The sequence below is a fragment of the Morchella sextelata genome (assembly GCF_020137385.1).
Source record: "Morchella sextelata strain SCLS chromosome Unknown scls_10, whole genome shotgun sequence".
In the NCBI taxonomy this organism is placed as follows: Eukaryota; Fungi; Ascomycota; class Pezizomycetes; order Pezizales; family Morchellaceae; genus Morchella; species Morchella sextelata.
The window spans coordinates 1,277,104-1,296,922 of record NW_025408625.1 but is presented as its reverse complement, the minus strand read 5'-3'; the positions used below and the strand labels follow the sequence as shown (position 1 = coordinate 1,296,922).

General features: G+C 46.8%; 5 protein-coding genes across 5 annotated transcripts; 3 read left to right on the top strand and 2 right to left on the bottom strand.

The window, feature by feature from the left end:
* Window positions 1-43: 43 nt before the first annotated feature.
* H6S33_001326 (uncharacterized protein) lies at window positions 44-3,168 on the top strand (the record flags this gene model as incomplete). Its single annotated transcript, XM_044832692.1, has 5 exons — window positions 44-170; window positions 328-745; window positions 815-1,639; window positions 1,698-1,997; window positions 2,049-3,168. The coding sequence occupies 5 exons, from the start codon at window positions 44-46 to the stop codon at window positions 3,166-3,168; spliced, it is 2,790 nt and encodes a 929-aa protein (XP_044694293.1).
* Window positions 3,169-10,293: 7,125 nt separating this feature from the next.
* On the top strand, window positions 10,294-11,946 carry H6S33_001325 (uncharacterized protein; the record flags this gene model as incomplete). Its single annotated transcript, XM_044832690.1, has 1 exon — window positions 10,294-11,946. One exon carries the CDS (start codon window positions 10,294-10,296, stop codon window positions 11,944-11,946), a length of 1,653 nt encoding a protein of 550 aa, XP_044694292.1.
* Window positions 11,947-12,891: 945 nt separating this feature from the next.
* Window positions 12,892-14,295, bottom strand: H6S33_001324 (uncharacterized protein; the record flags this gene model as incomplete). Its single annotated transcript, XM_044832689.1, has 3 exons — window positions 12,892-13,845; window positions 13,949-14,005; window positions 14,062-14,295. The coding sequence occupies 3 exons, from the start codon at window positions 14,293-14,295 to the stop codon at window positions 12,892-12,894; spliced, it is 1,245 nt and encodes a 414-aa protein (XP_044694291.1).
* Window positions 14,296-14,522: 227 nt separating this feature from the next.
* On the top strand, window positions 14,523-16,105 carry H6S33_001323 (uncharacterized protein; the record flags this gene model as incomplete). Its single annotated transcript, XM_044832688.1, has 3 exons — window positions 14,523-14,811; window positions 14,885-15,846; window positions 15,896-16,105. The coding sequence occupies 3 exons, from the start codon at window positions 14,523-14,525 to the stop codon at window positions 16,103-16,105; spliced, it is 1,461 nt and encodes a 486-aa protein (XP_044694290.1).
* Window positions 16,106-17,477: 1,372 nt separating this feature from the next.
* Window positions 17,478-18,598, bottom strand: H6S33_001322 (uncharacterized protein; the record flags this gene model as incomplete). Its single annotated transcript, XM_044832687.1, has 3 exons — window positions 17,478-17,522; window positions 17,578-18,312; window positions 18,464-18,598. 3 exons carry the CDS (start codon window positions 18,596-18,598, stop codon window positions 17,478-17,480), a joined length of 915 nt encoding a protein of 304 aa, XP_044694289.1.
* Window positions 18,599-19,819: the final 1,221 nt, after the last annotated feature.

Here is a 19,819-nt window from a genome sequence, read left to right as displayed (position 1 = left end):
GTTACTTTGGCTTTTTTGGTTTGGGATGTTGGTGATGATGAAGATGCATTCTACTACTACTGCTGCTGCTGCCACGACGAGAGACTCGACTGCTGCTGACGGCCCGGACGCGTTCTCGACGCCGAGGGAGATGGAGAATGGCCATTACAAGTCTGGGGAGCTGCTGGAAGGTAACTACCAATACTTACATAGCTACAAAGCTTACCATACCACATGCCCTGTTTTTTCTTTCTTCCACAAAGCTCAAATCTACCCCGCGAATTGATCATGATGGAAGAAGCTCTGAATGTTGACCGAGGGGAATTGGAAATTGCCCAAAAACAATAGCAATTGAACAGTACACGCTCGCCTGCGCCGCCAACCCGACCTCGGCGCTGCTACGCTTCGACCTCTCGGCCGCCCAGTTCGAGACGGGGCAGTATGCGGCGTCGCTCCAGTCCACCCGGGCCGGCATCGAGCTGTGCGGCGCTACTGCTGCTGCTGTCAACGACGACGGGGATGGGGGGGAGCTCCTCGCGAAGCTGTGGCTACACAGAGCTAGGTGTGAGCTCCATCTGCGCAACTACAGGGCTGCCGGGGAGGCTGCAAAACAGGTTTCCAGGATTGGGAGGGCGCCGGAGAGCACACGGAGGGATGCGGAGGAACTGGTGAATGCGGTTGAGGTGGCGATATACTATCATTCGTTGCTTTCGGAGGAGGAGGCGCTGAGAATCGTGTTTGAGGTTCCGAAATATAGGCCCAAGCTGTGAGTGAGATGTCTTTTGATTGGGTTCTCGATGGATGGGATGGATGGCCGGCCGGAAGCTGACAAAAGAGAGGAGCATAGGTCTACGAATGTCTTAGAATATTATAACCTCGGCCATGACGTTGCACAGTCCCAATTCGACCCCTCAACTGATTCGGCGGGAGCTACGCACTCGTTCTTCTTCAGTCGCGTGGGCGACTCACGACATCTGTTTGCAACAATTGTAGCAATCTCCCATCACGAGCTGTCCAATGAGAGTGCTTTCCAGCAAACACGCCCCTCAAGCTCCCAGGTCAAATATCACTTTACAGTAAATGACATAAAAGCTCATGCTGCTGCACGAAATGTCTTGATGCTACTGCTGATGCACCAGCTCGCCATATTCGGGCAAGATCAGCAACAGGCAAAGACCGACACTCTTGCATTGCTGTACTATATTTACCTTGGCGTGCTTATGCCCGCAAGAGTACATGGACACCTTCAGGAGTTTATACAAACGACCAGGACTGCGCTCACTATACGAGCCAGCCTTCCGTCGTGGTTATGGATCTCGCAGCGGGACTGCCTCAAAATAATAGAGATTCTCGACAGCTGGGTGGAGCCCATGTTTCCGGTTACACATGCACAGGCCCAGATTGCGGAGGCGGAAAGGGTCATGCCGCAGGGAGAAAAGCCCAAGGGGTGTGAGCGGGAGTGGACCGCCTACCGGAGGACCGGTGCATTATTCCCGCCAATGGCAATAAGGTGTCACGAGAGTGAGCTTGACGCATTCTTGGCTGGGGGCCCGGGGGTGGGAGGTCCGGGGATGGCCGCTTGGGAGGCCGGATTGAGGGCGTATGTGGGCCGGGAGTGGAAGGTGAACATGACCTTGGTTGACCGGGAGTGGTGTACGGAGTAAGTTGTCTATTTCGTCCAGTCATGTGGACCGAGTGATACTTATGATTGTGAACAGGGCCGGGGTGTGGGATGTTTCGTTCGACCCTTTCAGTTTCGTGGAAATGCTCTATGGTAAGGTCGATATATCGCTTCCACAGGAGCCGACACAGCTTTATGACTATTTTGAGCCTTTATTTATGAATACGGCCAACTCGCTTAACCATTTCGGGGGCATATTTAAGGTTGAATTGAACGTCGGTGACTGCTGCGGCGCTTTAGAAGAGATCAGGTATGGGAGTAAAGTTTCCAGGAGGGATGTTGAAAGACCAATGGACTTTCCTCGTATATATGACACCATCCATCTCAGTAATCTTCCGTAAGTCACTTTTATGCTGGAAAGGATCGTTCTTTTGGGCTGATTTTGTAGTGACTATACCGGTGGTCACCTATCCCCAGTTCTATACGCCCTCCCAGTGCTTAAAGATGCCCCACATGCACACATAACTTCCATATGCCAAGTGAACCCACCGTTATGGCAGTCCATCGAAGACTATGTTGCAGAATACGTTTGTCTTCCCACTTTAGATAGACTTCAAGCCGCCACATGCCTGAGGCTATGTCCTGGACAAGATGAAAGACTGCACGAGTTCATGCCCATGAGTGAATATACCTGCTGGCAGCACAGCACCTCCAAGACACTGTCATACAAGGAACTTCTACCCCGGACTGTATTCACCAGGTGGCTCCTCACGTTATTCTTCAAGTTTGCGGTTCCGCCCAATAGCGAGTCCCGATCAATGGCGAAGGTTTACTCTCCTCTTAATCTAAGTGCTTGGGTACGGCTATTAGGGCGAGTAGTCGAGATTGGATATCCTCCCCACTGGGTTTCAAGTCTGGTCGAAGACATCCTGGCGAACCGCGTTATGACAACAATTCGACCACCCGAAATTACGCCAATCCGGATCCCAGAGCTCGAGAAGGAGCACCCACCTCAGAAAATCTCAACATCACCTTTCATCCCAGAGCTTGAGGTGCTGCTTTGTACGTGGGCACGGGTTAGCCCCTTCACAATAGTTTCCCCAGCACACATACCTCCGCCAGAGAAGATATACGAGTATAGCTTCACTATTCTCGCTCCCCAGTTCCGCGATGAGTTTGTAAACTGCCTCATGCTAAAGTTCTACCCCGAGCGTATCCTCGAGGAGCTCTACAAGACAGGACATGGTAAGCGTAAGACGTGTGTGCGGGAGATGCTGTCCTCGACTGGGAGGCGGTCACCTAACAAGTGTGCTATGCGAGAAGCAGCGATTGCGATAGGGACATGGTGGTGGGATAAGAAGACAAGGCGGGTGACGTTCAGACTGAAGGAGGGGTGGATTGAAGGATGGCAGGAAGAGGACAAATGGGTAGCTGCGTTGTGGAGATTAGACGACTGGACGATGTGTAGTGCACCGACCAGCCTTGGAGGGGGTAATTTGCAGAAGTCCACTCTGCCCTGGGGGGAGCGGACGAAGATAGGGTGTGGAGAGGCGATGGAAATGGATTAGAAAGGTTGAGGGGGAGGTACGAGTGATCTTTTGTGTATGTATATGATATCATGGTCACGGAATATATTTCTTTTCTGCCTGTGGTATTGTGAGTTTAAAAATGGTCTTTCCTAATTTCTTTGCGAAGAAGGTTCTATTGATTGTGTAATTGAGGTCCCTACAGTCTCTCACTTTCGGTACTGACGGGTTTATTATACCTAAACGCCTAGGCTTTTAGCATATGTGTATTCTTCTTTCAATACGTACCTTTTCCATGCTCAGATCTTATATTCAGATAGCATATATGTTAGAATGAGACCATAAAATAAACTTTCATGTACCCTAAATACTTAATAGGGCTATTAATCTCGGCACACTGATAACTGATTCCAACCAAGATCTTGATTTTATGAACACCTTTCTTCCTCCTTCATCTCTCCATCACATCCCCTCATATTTCTCATCTTCAGATATTCCAATTTCAAAAAAGACATTTAAAATTCAAATTTGAATGTCTCGACCTATCCTGCACCCACCTTAGAGGTGATCGTCGGATCACCTCCAAGAATCCCCTTCCTGCCAAACATGAATGGGTACCTAAGCATCTTCTGCTTCTGCCCAGCGGAGAAGCCATTCCAAAGGAGAAGTCATTCCAAACGATTGTTGGGTCTGATCTCCTCTTGGTTTGAATGAGAAAGAGTATGTCCTTCATTCCCTCAATGCTACTGTATCAGGTTACTAAATTTCACTTTTTTCTACTGCTCAGTCTTGTCCCGAATTCTTGTTTCTGGGGTCCTTGCGCTTCGGACCCTGGATTGATCTGGAGGAAAGAAAAGGCCGGAAAAAGAATTGCCTGCCTGGGTTTATAAAAGGCCAGCAAGTATGTTTCAAGTACCCTATGAAATAAACCGAGCTTTACTAACAAAGATAAAATCAAATAGTAGTAGGTCTTTATCAATAGTATAGATTGGTGGGCCTGCATCACCTTATTGGTGACGTCCTCCACCGACACCACCAAGCGATTCTCTGGTGGTGCGGTCCGCTGAATCTTGAAGATACCCATTAGGGATCTCGTCCCCTATCACTATACAGGTTCAGGTGGAGCCGACACCCCATCCGCTCCAATTGATATGGGGGTGGATAAGCACCCTACCCTTATTATTATGGAGTGGGGGGGTCTAAATGCCTGCCTCAACCTTGATAATCTTATTGTATGTACCTCTTTCCAATAACCACATTTAAAAATGATATTTAACTAATGACTTATCAAACCATGGTAGCTACGGTGTTCCTTACCTCCATGAGATCGACAGATGGGGCCAACATTAACAGCAGCCACCAATTGGGCCGTTTCTGCTTCGTGCGAGACCAAAATCCAAAGCTCACTAGGTTTGGCTCTTGGTCCACTCATGCACCGCTCCTTAAGATCTGGAGGGGGGCAGGACACTATATATCAGGTATGTGTTGCTATTACTCTTTTCCACGATACCATAGCTGGGATTGATATTAACTCTATCTTCACATAGGGCCGGGGGCCTTTTCTTTCTTTAGATGAGCCAGGGAGTGAGGGGCCGGTCGATCCACCTCATCAATTGCTTGGAGTGGGGGGTACCGTTGCAGCTTGGGCATTGGTGTTTAACGCATTTCCACAGTATTGTGGTTTGTTTTGGGAGAAATCAACAGGCCTTCTTAGAATTGTTGTTTCTCTAGTTGCTCGTATTTTTATGTAATTATTAAAGACGTATATTAATAACAAGAAAATTAAAATCTAGAGTGTTTAGTAGTGATAGCCACCGGATATTCAAACTTTATTAGATTGGAATAGATTTTTGTAATAAAATGTGCTTCTGAGTTAGTTGTTGGTTAGATTCGATTTGTCGCTAAATGCTTTAAGGATAACGTAGCAATTTCCGTCCGAATTGCTGCATACCTCAACTATCATCGTCGGCGAAAAAATGTGACACAGGATATCACTCGGTCACTGATCGTCACCAGATCATTTATGCCCGCTTATGAGTTGTCTAATAGATAGAAAAATACCTTATATATAGAATTACTTTCGTGATAATGGTTCTATAAACTTACCTTAGAGAGGGCAATTTACTCCGAGTCGTCTCGCAATACATCTCAAGACAGTCTCGGGGTGTCGATTCTCAAAAAGGTAAAGCTTAAACATAATCCCAGTTCTCCGTGGCGCAATTGGCTAGCGCGTTCGACTGTTATATTCATATGGCATCGAGAGGTTGACAGTTCAAGCCTGTCCGGGGAAGTAAACCCAACCAGCATCTTTGTTTTTTGTCACTCGAGAAGACAGCAGAGTCCCTTTTGATACTGGATGTTTTTCTTTCTTTTTTCTTCTTTACCACAACTAAAAAGAACACTCAAGTTAATTGAATAACTCGAAGATATATAGAACCTACAGTAGGTTTGCCATAACCTCAACAATGAGGGGAGTAATTGGACTGGAAAACTGTATCCTCACTGGCCGAGGTGAGATAATTTGAGTTTTTAAGACTTTCTCGTGTTCATCATCATGGCATGAGGTCTCGGTGTTGTTGATATTTCAAGGACAATTTTTGTGAGACCTTTACGTACTTAAAAGAAACTGCCGTTTAAACTCCGTATAGATCATATCAAACAGTCCAGTAAGAGGGGCATTGGGGTTGCGCCAATATTGCACAACGTCCCAGAAGGCACCAAAATACATAGACGACTTCCCTAGCCACTCGAACACCTTCCTCACTCGAACAGCGGGTGATGATTGGTGAAATAACGGTATAGAAGCCGTTTATAACGAAGACCCTTTCTTTTGCATTAAATGTTCGAGTGTCTAGGGAAGTCGTCTACCTTTTTCGAATCAGTTCTTTAGTCCTCCAGTGTTAGAACCAATTTATTCAGCCATATGGATATACTCGCACCCGAGATCCTTGTCCCTTTGAGGTGTATCTCTGAGATAGATTCATATGATTTCAAGTGCCTAGAAATTCTCAGGGAAGCTAATTATCTTTCCTTTCGAATCTATCCATCTCATCAAAACCTGGACCAATTCGACTATCGATCGTTCGATGTGCCATGATTAGATTTTATGAGGGTTTCCAAACCAATACAAGTAGAAAGAGGGACACAATAACCACATATACTGGACAGTTTGCAAATCATTACAACATCTAGGTCACACACCACGTCGAAGACTCTCGGACCGGCCTCTTCAGGAACATTGCTGGGCCAGACGAAATGGATGGGGTAATTAGGCTTCCAGAGGGTTTACTGCATGCACACTAGAAATATGTCTTGAAATAGGCAACGTCCAGGCGCTGCGTGCGGTTGTTGTATCGAGATAGAAGGTGCGCATGTCGTGACACAATATACACACATAGTCAGTTTTCCTCCTGCTAAACGCAAGCCCTGAGGCATTTTCAAAATGCGCGGGGGAAAGGGAAGATACTAACTTAGTAAATCTCGGAGGGGTAAAATATTTCTTCTCCACTTCCATGTGGCTTTAAAAGAACAATATTCGCCGTACGGAATAGAAATGCCTCCTTTGATTTGGTTAAGTCCGAGCAGAATTCGAATTCGAAAGTCCAAAAGATCTATTCAAAAAGCATATCAGCGTAGAGAAAAAATACGATTGGCTTTGGTCGTTTGATATGTTTGCTCTGTTAGACAATGCAAAAAAAATAAAAGATTTGTGACAGAAGTGGGACTTGAACCCACGCTCGTTTCCGAACCAGGAATTGATGTTAAGAGTAAGACCTTAACCTGGCGCCATAACCAACTCGGCCATCCTGCCATGGGAGAGTAGGTGGTGGAGTAATATTCATTGCGGTGTAACAAGCGCTAAGGTAGAAGAAATTTTATCGGGCTTCATCCTGCGCCTTCACACTGTACATTTTATCATTGCAACGAAGGGCGGCCGAGGAGCGAATGTTGATATCACTGTCTTTTGCAACTAATCCCGAGAAAGCCTAAAGCGGAGGAACTGCGGAGATACGATACCCGGGTTGGATATTAGGGGTAATGATTGTTTCCACAGGATGTTACAGAAAGATTTCTAGCCAGTTATCTTTAAGGGTTACATGTAGTTGCCGACGCTTTTGGCTTTTGTAATAACAGAGCTGCAACCAATCAAACCCCCGGGGTCGGCTGGCCTATAACAGTACCGGGTTCAAGAAGCTGGCCACGCACATGCAGAATCAATAGCATAGCCCCAACTAAATGGGTGCTTTAAAGTACATAGCTCAACGACGACTATGGTATATTTCCCCACATGATACCTATTATGACTTTGCTCCCATTCCGTAGTACTAGTACTTGGATTCGAGGGTTCCGATCTTCTCGGTGAAGGCGAGGTAGAGCCCCTATATAGTTTCCGTCATGCAGCTGTTGAAGTTATGTTATCGGTATCTGTGACTTGATTGAAAGGTCTGGTACCAACCATATCAGAAAGTGATGGGTGTCCAATCAAGAGATATTTTGTTAGGTTTGAACTCTAGCAACCACTATGTTTGGCTTCCAGACCACTGATATTGATAATAATGTGGTCGACTCCAGGCAAGCAAAACAGGGCCAGTGCATCGACTGGCTCGGACTTTCTTGAGTTAGGAATGTGAGCTTCGAATTTCTTGATGTCCCTTGAGGCCTTGACTTTAATTATAGCAATTAAAAAATACATGTATCTACCCATATCTCGTTCGAGCAAAAAATCCCAGGATTAGCATTTAGTAGGCATAAATTGAGGTACCAACTCTATCCCTATATGCCCTAATCAACTGGCTCGAGAACTCGATTCACGAGAGAGTATAAGTAATCCGACGGCTTGAAAACGCTCGAGGCGAGGCACGATGCGCCTCGATTTCGTGGACAGCACTGAGGGACAATTCGACCCGCTGTTCTTTCTTAGCCTCTGATAACATGAAAAGACTTCAAACAAGTAGAGTTAGAAACTAGTAAATGTTAGTTTTAAAAAAAGTAAGAAGCTTTTGGGCGATCAAAAGTCTGGTAGCTGAATACCGAGCACAATTCTCGCTCAGTATGTGGATGGGGGGAGGGTGAGAAACAGGGAAGTCGCAAGTAGAATTGAGAAGATAGAGAAAGATAGAGAAAGTGTAAGGGGTGGCATATGATAGTTGAGGGTGTGGAGGATAGTGAAGGAAGATTGGTGTGGGGGAAGAGAGATATGACGAGTGCTCCAGCCAGTCTTTCACTGGCAGCTAGACAGAAATAACTGACGATGGGATATCTTTCCTACCTATAGCTCTCATGAGAGTATCATAGCCTTCCAGGGCGACTACAGAACGAACGGAACCGAGCAGTTCGGGGAATCGGTTGGAGGGTACGAAAGACGGCCTCCACGGGCGGAAAGTGCGATATCTGGAGGTGTCGGGGCGACAGAGAGTATTCAGTGGCTATTAGGAGTCTTCCCTCTGTAGTTGAAGATATTAGTAGGCATGATAGTAGTAGGTTAGCTAGGAAAAATCGTATAAGGAGAAGGCTATCAGAGAGAGTTGTGCAGTTATATCATGTAGCTGTAGTTTTATCTGGCATTAAATTGAGCAGCTTTAGACCTAACCCTCTTCCTCTAAGTAAGCATCCTTGAGACGGAAAGGGCAGCTCGCGGCCACAGACCACACTGCGGGCAGAGGTGATGAATCGGCCGTGGTACCTTGCCGGAGGAGCTAGGAGCGGATGAGGAGCCGGAGGAGAGGAGTAAGTGCTATTCCTTTCCTACATTCTAACAGGACGCACGGCGCAACAACGGTCTATTCTCAGCGGCGGATGTAAGAGATGTCTCAGATTTTTGGTATTGTCGGTACCAGTCTCTACGAACTTTACAATCTGGATCTTTCGGTATACTCTCTGTCATTTGATTGATTATAGTGCAGGATTAAGTCATCCTTTTTATTTGTTACAGTGATGGGTTAGGATTATGGCAGGCTCTGTGGGCGGCCAGGCGGGCGTGCCCGGCTAGCTCCGGCATGGTAGCATGGGTGCGGTGGTGGTACCTTCACCACATATCACTCGATAAAATGAGTCACGTAAGCGTATTTCTCATCACTGGTTCCCGGTGTAGATTTTGCATTGTATTTCTGGTACTTCTCCACCAGCTATCACTCGGCAGAATATTCTGACTCTTTTGTAGAATTTAGTATCGCTTGCTCTATGGGTTTTGTAAATGCGGTAATATAATATGATTATTCCCTTTTCATTGCACCCAGACGCGATTTCGACACCCACCCAGACTTTCTTCAACAGTGATGAACTGGTCATCATATATAATCTCTAGAAGCAGTATACGTAGCAGAGCCTTCCGGTCGTTATATGGGGTGGTGGTTCTCATTTTGCGGGCGAGAATTGTGTCTCGATCTCTGCTGCCAGTACGTGCGACTATGATCTGATACACCACGAGCTGCCACCGGTTCCCAGATTTACTGTAGCAGTCCCTGGGTTGGATGCCCGAAGTGTGATATCATGAGAACTCTTTGCTAAGTCAGTATTCGGGGACTTTTCGCTCCAGTGATGCCATGTTTGTGGGAGAGTGAATCTACCTATTCATTCCTGCTCCGAGGGTCTACTGCCCAAACCCACAGGTCATTTTCCTGGTGTATGAGCTAGCTTAAAATAATTAGTTTTCTCGCTTCATAGTTTCTTGCTCCTAGAGAAATGGCTGGGTTGTTCGGCACGGCCATTTCCTGGTTGTAATTGTTGCTATAACGTACTTAAGCTGGCCGGAGGTAAGGTTCGTTTCTCTTTCGCTCCATAGCCCTTTATATGGCTACTCGTAATTTACGTAGCCACGCCTACATAGTGTAATACCAATTCTCCCATCCACGTCCGGTGCAAAACCAACTTTCCCATCCACGCCCGGTGTAAAACCAATTCTCCCATCCTCTTCTGACCAGTTATCTACATCTTCCTCCGACCCATCCCGTCCCATCCCATCCACATCCCGCTCTTTCTCTATTATTACCATCATTGATTCAGTTCATAACCTGTTTGGCTCAATCCACAATTGTACAACCTTATTGTTTAAACCGAAGCCTCATAAATCAATCCTTCTCTTGAGTCTGTGGCCGGTAGGCGCCTAGGGTAATAACTCAGTCAAATCATCTTAACCAAACCTTCGTACCGTAAACCATCGTGTGCGAAATGTCGAACTACTCAGCAGACATCGTCGGAGTTGCTGAACGGGAAGTGCTGGGGGAAGTTCCGAACTTCAATGAGAACAAGCCTAGACATAAGGAGGCAGCAGAAACTCTATTGGCTTTAGGAGAATCGAGAGGAAGTACCAATGAAGACCTTCATGGTAATCTCGGCCCCATTTCTTCAGAAAGTCTTCAAACAACTAACGCCCCCGTGGATGTAGAGTCGAACGAAACAATAGTACCAGCTGCCTCTTTACCAGAAAGCCATACTACGCGTTCGGGACGCACTAATGATATATCTTTAGAGATTAAACAAATAGTATCAGCTGCCTCTGGAACACCATCCCCTCAATATAAGCAGCCAGGACCCTCCACAGGGCCTACAACCGTCAATTCCTTTTCAACTCCTACGACCAGCCAGACCGAAAAACGTCCACGAGCAGCTCCAGGTGAGAAGAAGTTCCTTTGCCAAGTCGAGAACTGTGGCAAAGGATACACCACAAACAGAGCGTTAAAAACCCACGGAAAGGTCCATCTTGATAACACTCAAAGCCATGAGTGTAATAAGTGTGATAAGCCTTTTCCTACTAAGGCGGCTTTGAACAAACATAAATCGACAGATCACCGTGGCGAATTCAAATGTAGCTTGTGCGACAAATACTTCGGCCTACGTGCAGGTATACGGAAGCACATTCAAAATGATCATCCAGAAGTGGACGTAGCGGATACTTTGGTTGGAATTCATCTGAGACAGGAATTTGGCCGCGCCGTCAGCATCTTCCTATGCAATGTTTGTCCCTGCTGGAATACCGACAAGTACTTCTTCAAGACTCATGTCGCAAAACGCCACAAAAGTCAAGGAACGGCTGCCACTACAGAAAAGTGTCTTGCCGAATCAAAGGAAAGAGATGATGCTCGCTTCAACTCATACACCTGTACTCTTTGCAGGTGGAGGACTCCTCACATGGAAGCCATCAGAGATCATGTCGAGGCAGCTCATCCTAGCGAAGACAAATATCGAGTGTCCGCAGCTATTCTCGGCACCATGAAAGTCGAAGAAATCCCCTACGAACGTGTCGACAAAAGATATAAATGTCACCACTGCGATCGGTACGTCGGTAAATCGGATCATGCACTGTTCCTTCACATCAAAGAGAGGCACGAAGAGTGGGATGTGTACGAGCTTCAACTACGTTCGTTGATGGGCATGGATTCTGCAGACTTGCTTCCCCAAAGAGGCGTGCCGTGGTTCGAATGCAACTTCTGCCAGCAATCGAGGAGGCGTCTCGCCAATATTAAACACCACATCCGACGAGTTCACAAAGATGATAGAACAAATTTCAAAGACAACTCCGGTGGTCAACCATCTTTCTGGACCGAGTTATCGGAGGCCGAGTCAAAAGTGCTAGAAGAAGTCGAGGCCAACAGGAGAAGAAAGCTCGGGATTTCGGATGACAAAGACAGCGAGGATGGAGAGGATGGCGAGAATAGCGGAGAGGACGAGGACGAGGACGAGGATGAGGATGGAGACGATGAGGACGGGAATGGGGGCGATGAGGACGGGAATGGGGACGAGAATGGGGACGAGGAACCGATCAGGAAGTTTAGGAAGGTTGAGAATATTAGACAATCTAAGGGATTATCTAAGAGCGGGTGATCTTATCAACTATTCAGATTTCTTATATGATAGAGATCTACGGTGTACCGTCTTCTATATGGGGGTGTTTCTATGTCTCCTTTTTTTCGGGGGAGATATAGAGTTGATTAAGTGGTTATTTGAGTGAATATGGAGCCTTATTCGGGATATGAACCAGGCGTCCTATTTAGCTAAAATCAAAGAAATATTAGCTAAATTTCCCTTATATCATGAATTGGAGGAAAAGAATCTAAGGCGCCTTGTACGATGATATCCATAAAAATCGTAAGATCGGCTGGAAAACCGAAGTACTACATGTAGGCCACACCCAGGTACGTAAGATTTCAAATAAGTGGTGCGAGAGGGATACAAGTAGAGACATATCTTTCTCCTATCATAACACCCACTTCATCAGACGTCCAATGCTAGGCTTGAATAAAACTTCCTTCCGTAGCACTATTTGCTGCGAATATAAACTTCCACAAAAAACCGATTACAATGCAAGCTGAGCATAAAAGCCTACCTGTATAGTATTGTCACAGTTTCTGCAGGTTATGCTACTTCGACGGTGCCTTTTATAGCTATTAAAATTTCCCGCAAGTTAGTGCTAGTTTTGGCCGGAATTGGTAGCCAGGCTTAGTTTACTTTTCTATATGAAACTCAACTTTACCTTTTATTCACCCCCAGGCACTTACCATTTTGTTGTGGCACGAGGCCCGTATAAATCTAGCTTCTCAGTAGTTCTTTTCCGGAATCTGCCCCTCAACGGGCGTTCGCCGTTGTTACACTCTCAAGATAGCGGTAACTCTCGAGCTCATTAATATTGAGGGACGCCACTAGCTAGCGGACTACTCTGATTTCTGTCTGGTGCCCAGGCTTTCAAAAATATCTCTAAATTATCACACATTACTCGGGCAATAATGCACATGATTTCATCGATATGTATATACATACACCACCACCCACTTATACCCCATATCCACTCTTCTCGCCTTCTAAGCTCACCCCTTTCCCTACCTCTCCGCATCCTAATACTCCATCCAAGGTCATTTCTTCGTCGCCCGCCACTTCCCCGGCCTTCTTCCAAAACTTACTTAGATGCCTAGTCCCCGAGTCACATAGAATAGTGACCACCCTATGTCCTGGGCCTAGTTTCATCGCCGTCCGCACAGCAGCAACACAGTTCACTGCGCTGCTACTACCTACAAAGAGACCTTCTTTCTCTACAAGTAATCTTGCCATCGCTAACGCTTCATCATCAGTTACACGGATAGCATCATCGACATAGGGGCGGCCTGCTTCGAAGTTGGCAGTGACACGATTGATACCAATGCCTTCTACTATGGTGTCAACCTGAGGTCGACGCCGAGTACCTTCCCGCTCTTTGATGTCAAACATGACGCCGTACTTGACACGGTTGTAGAGGCCGCTTCCCTGGGGATCAGCCAGCACCACACGAACACCCTCAAGACGTTCCTTTAGGTACTTCCCCACGCCGCTCAAGGTTCCGCCAGTTCCAGCGCCTGCCACAAAGGCATCGACACGACCGCCGCATTGCTGGTATATCTCTGGGCCTGTGCCCTCGTAATGCGCCTTCCAGTTCGCGGGGTTCTCAAACTGGTCCGCGAAGAATCCACGCCCAGGTTCTGTCTCCGAGGCTGTCTGGGCAGCAGCGAGAGCGCGCGCACGGTTTACAAATTGGCCTTTGTCGACTATGGGAGCTGGAGGCACAAGAGTAACCATGGCACCGAGCTTCAGTAGAAGGGAAGACTTCTCTGTGGACTGGTCATTTGGCATACAGATATGAGCAAGGTATCCGCGGGCGCGGCAGATAAAGGCCAAAGAGACGCCGGTGGAGCCCACGGTGCCTTCATACACTTTGTCAGCGCTGTGAGGAGTGAGAAGATTAGCCTCTTCGGCCTAACTAATTTATTAGTATTTCTTTAGTATTCCGGGAAGATTGGGTTGTGACAGAAAGAGCAAAGCGCAAACGAAGTAAAGGAAACCAGAGAAAGGTTATTACAGTTTTTATAAGCTTAAGCGCCACTCGGTCTTTCACTGAACCACCGGGCTCCAGGAACTATTTTTTCCATTAGTAAATATTGGGACACAAACGAAGTAAACGGTATATAATACTTCAGCTTTACCTAGAATCTCACAGCCCGTAGCTTCGGAAAGATGTTTTATTCGGATCAAAGGGGTATTTCCGATGCAATCTTCGAGTCCATTTCTTATATCTTCTTTTAATACTTGGGATTTTTTTGTTGAGTCTTGTCGTCGGTGTGAAGAGATTGTCTGAACTGCGAGAACGGCGCCAGCGCCGATGACTATTCCGCTAAGGAGGAGCTTTGTTTGATCGTATCTGTCCATTTGCCTGTAATTTTGAAGATTATGTGGTCGTGAAATGCAAAAAGAAGATGCGAAAAAAGAAAGGGAACGAGAAAAGACTCGATTATGAGACTTGATTAGCAGACTTGAGGCGTGGGGAAGCTTGTGACGTCGGTGATGGTGGGGAGCATGCGGGCCGCAGCGATCAACCCCACCACCTGTTGCAACGATCTTTTTGTGGCTCCCCTTTTCTCACCCGCCGAACATCAATGGATTCCCCGTTTGTGTCGTCCCTTTTCAGATCTCTGTTTCATCGCAGAGCTCACCTGCGGCTTCGCGCCGGCCTCAATGGCTATTCTCAGCGGCGAAACCTTATGGGGTTTAAACTCCCTGTTGCGCCTGACAGCGACAAGAATACATGGCAGCCGCGGAGCACATTCCTCCAACGGGACCGCTCAGAGGAATATGAGCGATACCCTATGGTGACCGCACAGCAATTGGCCACCCGTACGGAAAGGCCCAAGAGGGTGAAGATGCTTGTGCGGGACTTTATCGACGGTGTGTCCCCGTCGCAGGAAGAAGAAGATCTACGATCTATTTCCTAATCACCGTATACATATGATCGTTGCAGACAGCTTATACAACCCCAACTACGGCTACTTCTCCAAATACGCCGTCATCTTCTCCACCCCGCACGCCTTCAACTTCCCCGCCCTCGTTGACGAATCCGACTTCCAGCGTAATCTCGGGGAGGCATACACGGCCTTCGAGGACGCGCTCGATGCCACGCACCCCTCCGACATCCGCCAGCTCTGGCACACACCCACAGAGCTCTTCAAGCCCTACTATGGCGAAGCCATCTCGCGGTACCTCGTCGAGAACTACAAGCTGTCGCTCTTCCCCTATAATGACCTCATCATCTACGAGATGGGGGCCGGGAATGGCACCATGATGAGTAATATTCTAGACCATATCCGCAATACGGATCCCGACGTCTATGCACGTACAAAATATCGGATCATTGAGATTTCGCCGTCTCTTGCGGAGCTGCAGAGTATACAGGCATCTCAAGGTCCACATGCGGACAAGATTGAGATCATGAATAAGAGTATATTTGACTGGGATACTTATGTTCCTGATCCTTGCTTCTTCCTCGCGCTCGAAGTGTTCGACAATTTCTCGCATGACATGATCCGTTACGACCCCGAGACGGAGCGGGCCCTACAGGGTATCGTAATGATTGACAAGCAAGGGGACTTCCATGAATTCTACACGCCCCATCTGGACCCGGTAGCAGAGAGGTTTCTAAAGATCCGATCCCGCGTTGCAAGGCCGGGATTCCAGCATCCTCTACGGACCCCAAAGATCATAAGAAAGCTGAGAGAGGCACTGCCATTCACGCCAAATTTAAGCAAGCCTGAATTTATCCCAACGAAGATGATGGGCTTTTTTGACGTACTGAGGGAGAACTTCCCAGCACATAAGCTGCTCATGAGCGACTTCCACGCTCTACCAGATGCAGTGGAGGGCGTAAATGCCCCCGTAGTGCAAACAAGATATAAACGGACTAGTATTCCTGTTTCGACGCCTTTTGTAAGTGCTTGCCATAAGTCTTGAATGGAATTAAACTAACCGTTAGCAGGTGCAGCAAGGCCTCTTTGACATTCTCTTCCCCACAGACTTTGACGTGATGGATGACATGTACAAAGCACTGACGGGCCGCCTCACCAGAGTCATGAAGCACGAGGAGTTCCTAAAAAGCTGGGCGTTCCTAGAAGAGACGGAGACGCAGAGCGGCGATAACCCGATGCTCAACTGGTACAAGAACGCCTCTGTGATGAGTTCTGTTTAGTGAGCGGGTAATAATCTCTTCCCTTTTTTTGTAAATACCAAACTGGAATCTTTTTATGTGGGGAGTGGTGTTCAATGAACTTATTATTGTGGTGGAAATCATGTTATCCCGTATTAAACATTGAAAAACCGGTTCTGGGAGTAAAAGTCTACCTAAGAATTGAAAATTAAGGGGAATAGATACATTTATATACGTAATGCACGCAGTGCACCTACAAACAGAAAAGACTCTAAAACAGTATCGCCACAACCCGTGGTCTCTTTGTGTACAAACCTTCCCCCCTCGCCTACTCCTGTACAATGCCTTATTTACTAAATGTAATCCATAGCCAAAACCTGCACAAATCCCGATACCCAAATATTGCCGGTAAACAAAGAAGGATACGATTTCCTACTATACAGAAGTCGTTTCGAAGAAAACCACTTGCAAGACGGACCAGCCCGAAAAATGATCAGGAGAACCAGAAACAGCTAGTTTTACAACCGGTTACTCTGCACGTGTGACGGGGCGTCGGAGTGATGTCTCATGAAGCTGTTACCACTCTCTGCGTGTCACGGGACAGGAATCATGCATTATCACTCTGTGCCATCCCACCAGGCATCGCAGCCACTACTTGTAGCTCGTCGATTCCATTCTCTGGTTTTCTCACCCAAGTATTATTATTGCGATTATTACAACCCATCATTCACCCTTGTGAACCTGAGCATCAAACTCTCACTACGCAACCTTCCAAGATCACTCCGAAATTATCACACGAACCAATACAAACTGCACGAAAAGGTCTAAAAGAACCACGCACACTCAATTTTTCAACATCGACACATTCGGCCCGCGGCCCAGCTTACCAGGAACCGACAACATCATTCAGCATACGTAAAATCCATACTCATCACCGACCATCCATCCATCCATCCATCCCTTCAGAGCTACCGTCACACAAAAAACAAAGAAACGAGAGAAAAAGAAAAAGAGAAAAAAACGCCCTGTAACTACTTTAGATACCTCAGGGACAAAATTAAGAACTGAGAAAAATTTAGAAAGAAAAATGTCCAAACTAAAAACACACACAAACCTCCTAACCCCCGACTTCCTAGACCAGGACTCAGAGCACTTACTCCATGTTACGAAGGAGATTGGAAGAGGAAGAAAAAACGCTCAACTACTAGTACCTCCAAGGCCTTATAAAGGGAAAAGATGGCAAAAGAAGAAAAAGGTTGCCGTGAATCCCCTAACTTAATATACATAAAACGGGGGTGCACCTCTCCATCTAAAAAAAATAGATGAAGAAGTGCACCCCCAAGTGTGATACTGATCTGAAGATAGTTTATTTTTCGTTTTACTTTTTTTTAGCTGTACGTTTTTGAGGAGAAATCTATGAGAATTTCCACCGGTGACCGCAGAGCTCACATGTACAGAACTGAAAATGGATGTTAGCACAATACAGCTAGGTTCGGAGATGGGATGAAACTCACAGTAGTCATCGGCTCATCAGCGGATCTGGTCTGAGCTTGTGTGTACGATACTCTCTTCTTCCCACACTTTCCGCAGGTAAGTTGATCACTGATACTCTTCTCGCTCTTTGGCATCATGGAATCCTTTTCATTCTGGGCAATAATTTGCTGATCCTGTTTTCTTCGCTCAGCACTGGCCATTTCTGAGGTCTCCATAGTCGCCAGACGCTCAGGTGTGATTTCACCCGACACGACACGGATGCGAAGGTTATTCTTGGTGTCCTTTAGGTTGAGGAACAGGACCTGCATGCGGCGACGGTACGGCTGGTCGGTCTTGGACTTGTTACTCGAAAATACCGACACCTCGACAGCTTTCGCAAGAGTGAAGATATGGTCGCTGCTCGCATCCGACTCATGGACAAGAGCGTCATACATTGCGCCGATACAATTATTCCTGACCTGGTCGGAGGTGATCGCCCAGGTGATTTTATCTGTGGTCTTGTTCCTCTTGCCTGGGTCCACCTTGCTGTTGCTATCCGGCTTCTTGCCCGACGGCTTAGGAGGAGACCTTGGGTTAAACTCGGTAGTCGGAGAGGCTGTTGAGTTGCGCTCCTTCTTGACGTCAGAGGTTGAGCCGGGCTTTGTTTTGCTATGCACGTCTTTCTTCCACTTCGCAACAATCTCCTTCGCAAGTTCCGAGACGGTCTTGTCGGGATTCATGCGCAGCTTATTAACAGCCATTCCGACTTTAGTATCCTGCGATGGAACGAGTTCGAGTTAGTACAGGGTGGAGAAAAAAGAGACGGCATAAATTGGTTTCTAAATTTATCGCTCATTCTCTATGGAATTGTGGTGGAAGTTTCCCATCTATTCTATAGCAATTTGCCGTCATAAAGGGGTGGCATACTCTCAACAGCTGCTCGGTGGCCACAACCTCCTTTTTCAGCGCGCCCAGGATATCCAGCAAGTACTGAGCGGGCAGCTTCTCCTTGACTCCCTTCTCCAGATTGCTGACGTGCGCCTTGACATCCTTCGCGTCCATTTTTTTTGTTTTTTTGTTTTTGCAAGTTGGAGTGTGAGTAAGCAAGCGAGTGTGGGCGAAGAGAGACCGTTGTTGGCTTTGTCTGTGTCGTGTGCGTAGCAGTTAGCAGGCGATGAAGGTCACGAGGCTGAGCCCAACGTTTTGTCGCGCGACGCGGTGATTCTGATTGATTAGGAAAGGACCGGAGTGGAATGAGCGCGGTGATCGCGGAAAAAATGTGTATGGATGTTCTCGCCGACGCGAGGGGGTGAAGATGGTGATGAGGAAAGAAACAGACTGCGCAGGACTGACGCCTTCCAGGACGTTCCTTTGATGGTCAACGTATGTCGTTTAGACTCTTCCTGCACGTGACTCGCGCTCTCCAGTTGAATTGGCGTTAGGGCATGGGGCTCGAGTGCTGTTAGTAATCGATCATGGAAGGTCACTCGCTCGCGGAGTCGGCTAGTTCTTGTGCGAAGCCCCATACAAATCTCACGCAGGCTTTAGTAAGTGCATGCAGTTGTAACAGCGCTATAGCTAACAACCCCATCTTACTTTCCCTTCCCCTTCACCCCCAAATGAAAAGCATGATATGTCATCTTATGTGGAGCTTCTAAAAAATAAAGAGCGAGTACACTGGCCTCTGAGGGATGGTTACAGGTAATTCTTATTGTTTCACGTCGACTCTATCTAGCAACTTCCCTAGCTTCCGGATCCGGCGCCTTCAGATACCACCCTCACCATCTAATCCGAAGACTCTGCGTTTTTCATTCTCACAATAATAACAATTATATCTCCACTTCGTTACCTCTATATTCGGAACATGCATGTTCGGGATCCTTTTGTTTCCCCCGAGTAAAGTGTACTAAGGGGATCTACCAGAGCTTGATGCAGAAATGATTGGAATGCACTAAAACCAATCCCGATCATTGATACCTCAACCCTAACCCTCACCACTGGGTTCACCGCATCTTTTTTTTTTTTTTTTGGTTTAACTCATTAATTGTATGCAACCCGTAGGTTATGACAATATCGCCCTGCCCCAGAACTACCCTACATTCGCCTCCATCTCAACAATAAAGAAAGAAAAATAACTATTTAAAAATAATTTGTGTCATCTCTCTTTTTCCCCCTTTACCCCTTGGGCCAATTATGTTTTTCCCCTCGTAGCTTCTGGGTTCACCGCATCTAAATCAAGACAATATATTTTATATAAAAGACTGCACGTATGTTATATGTTCC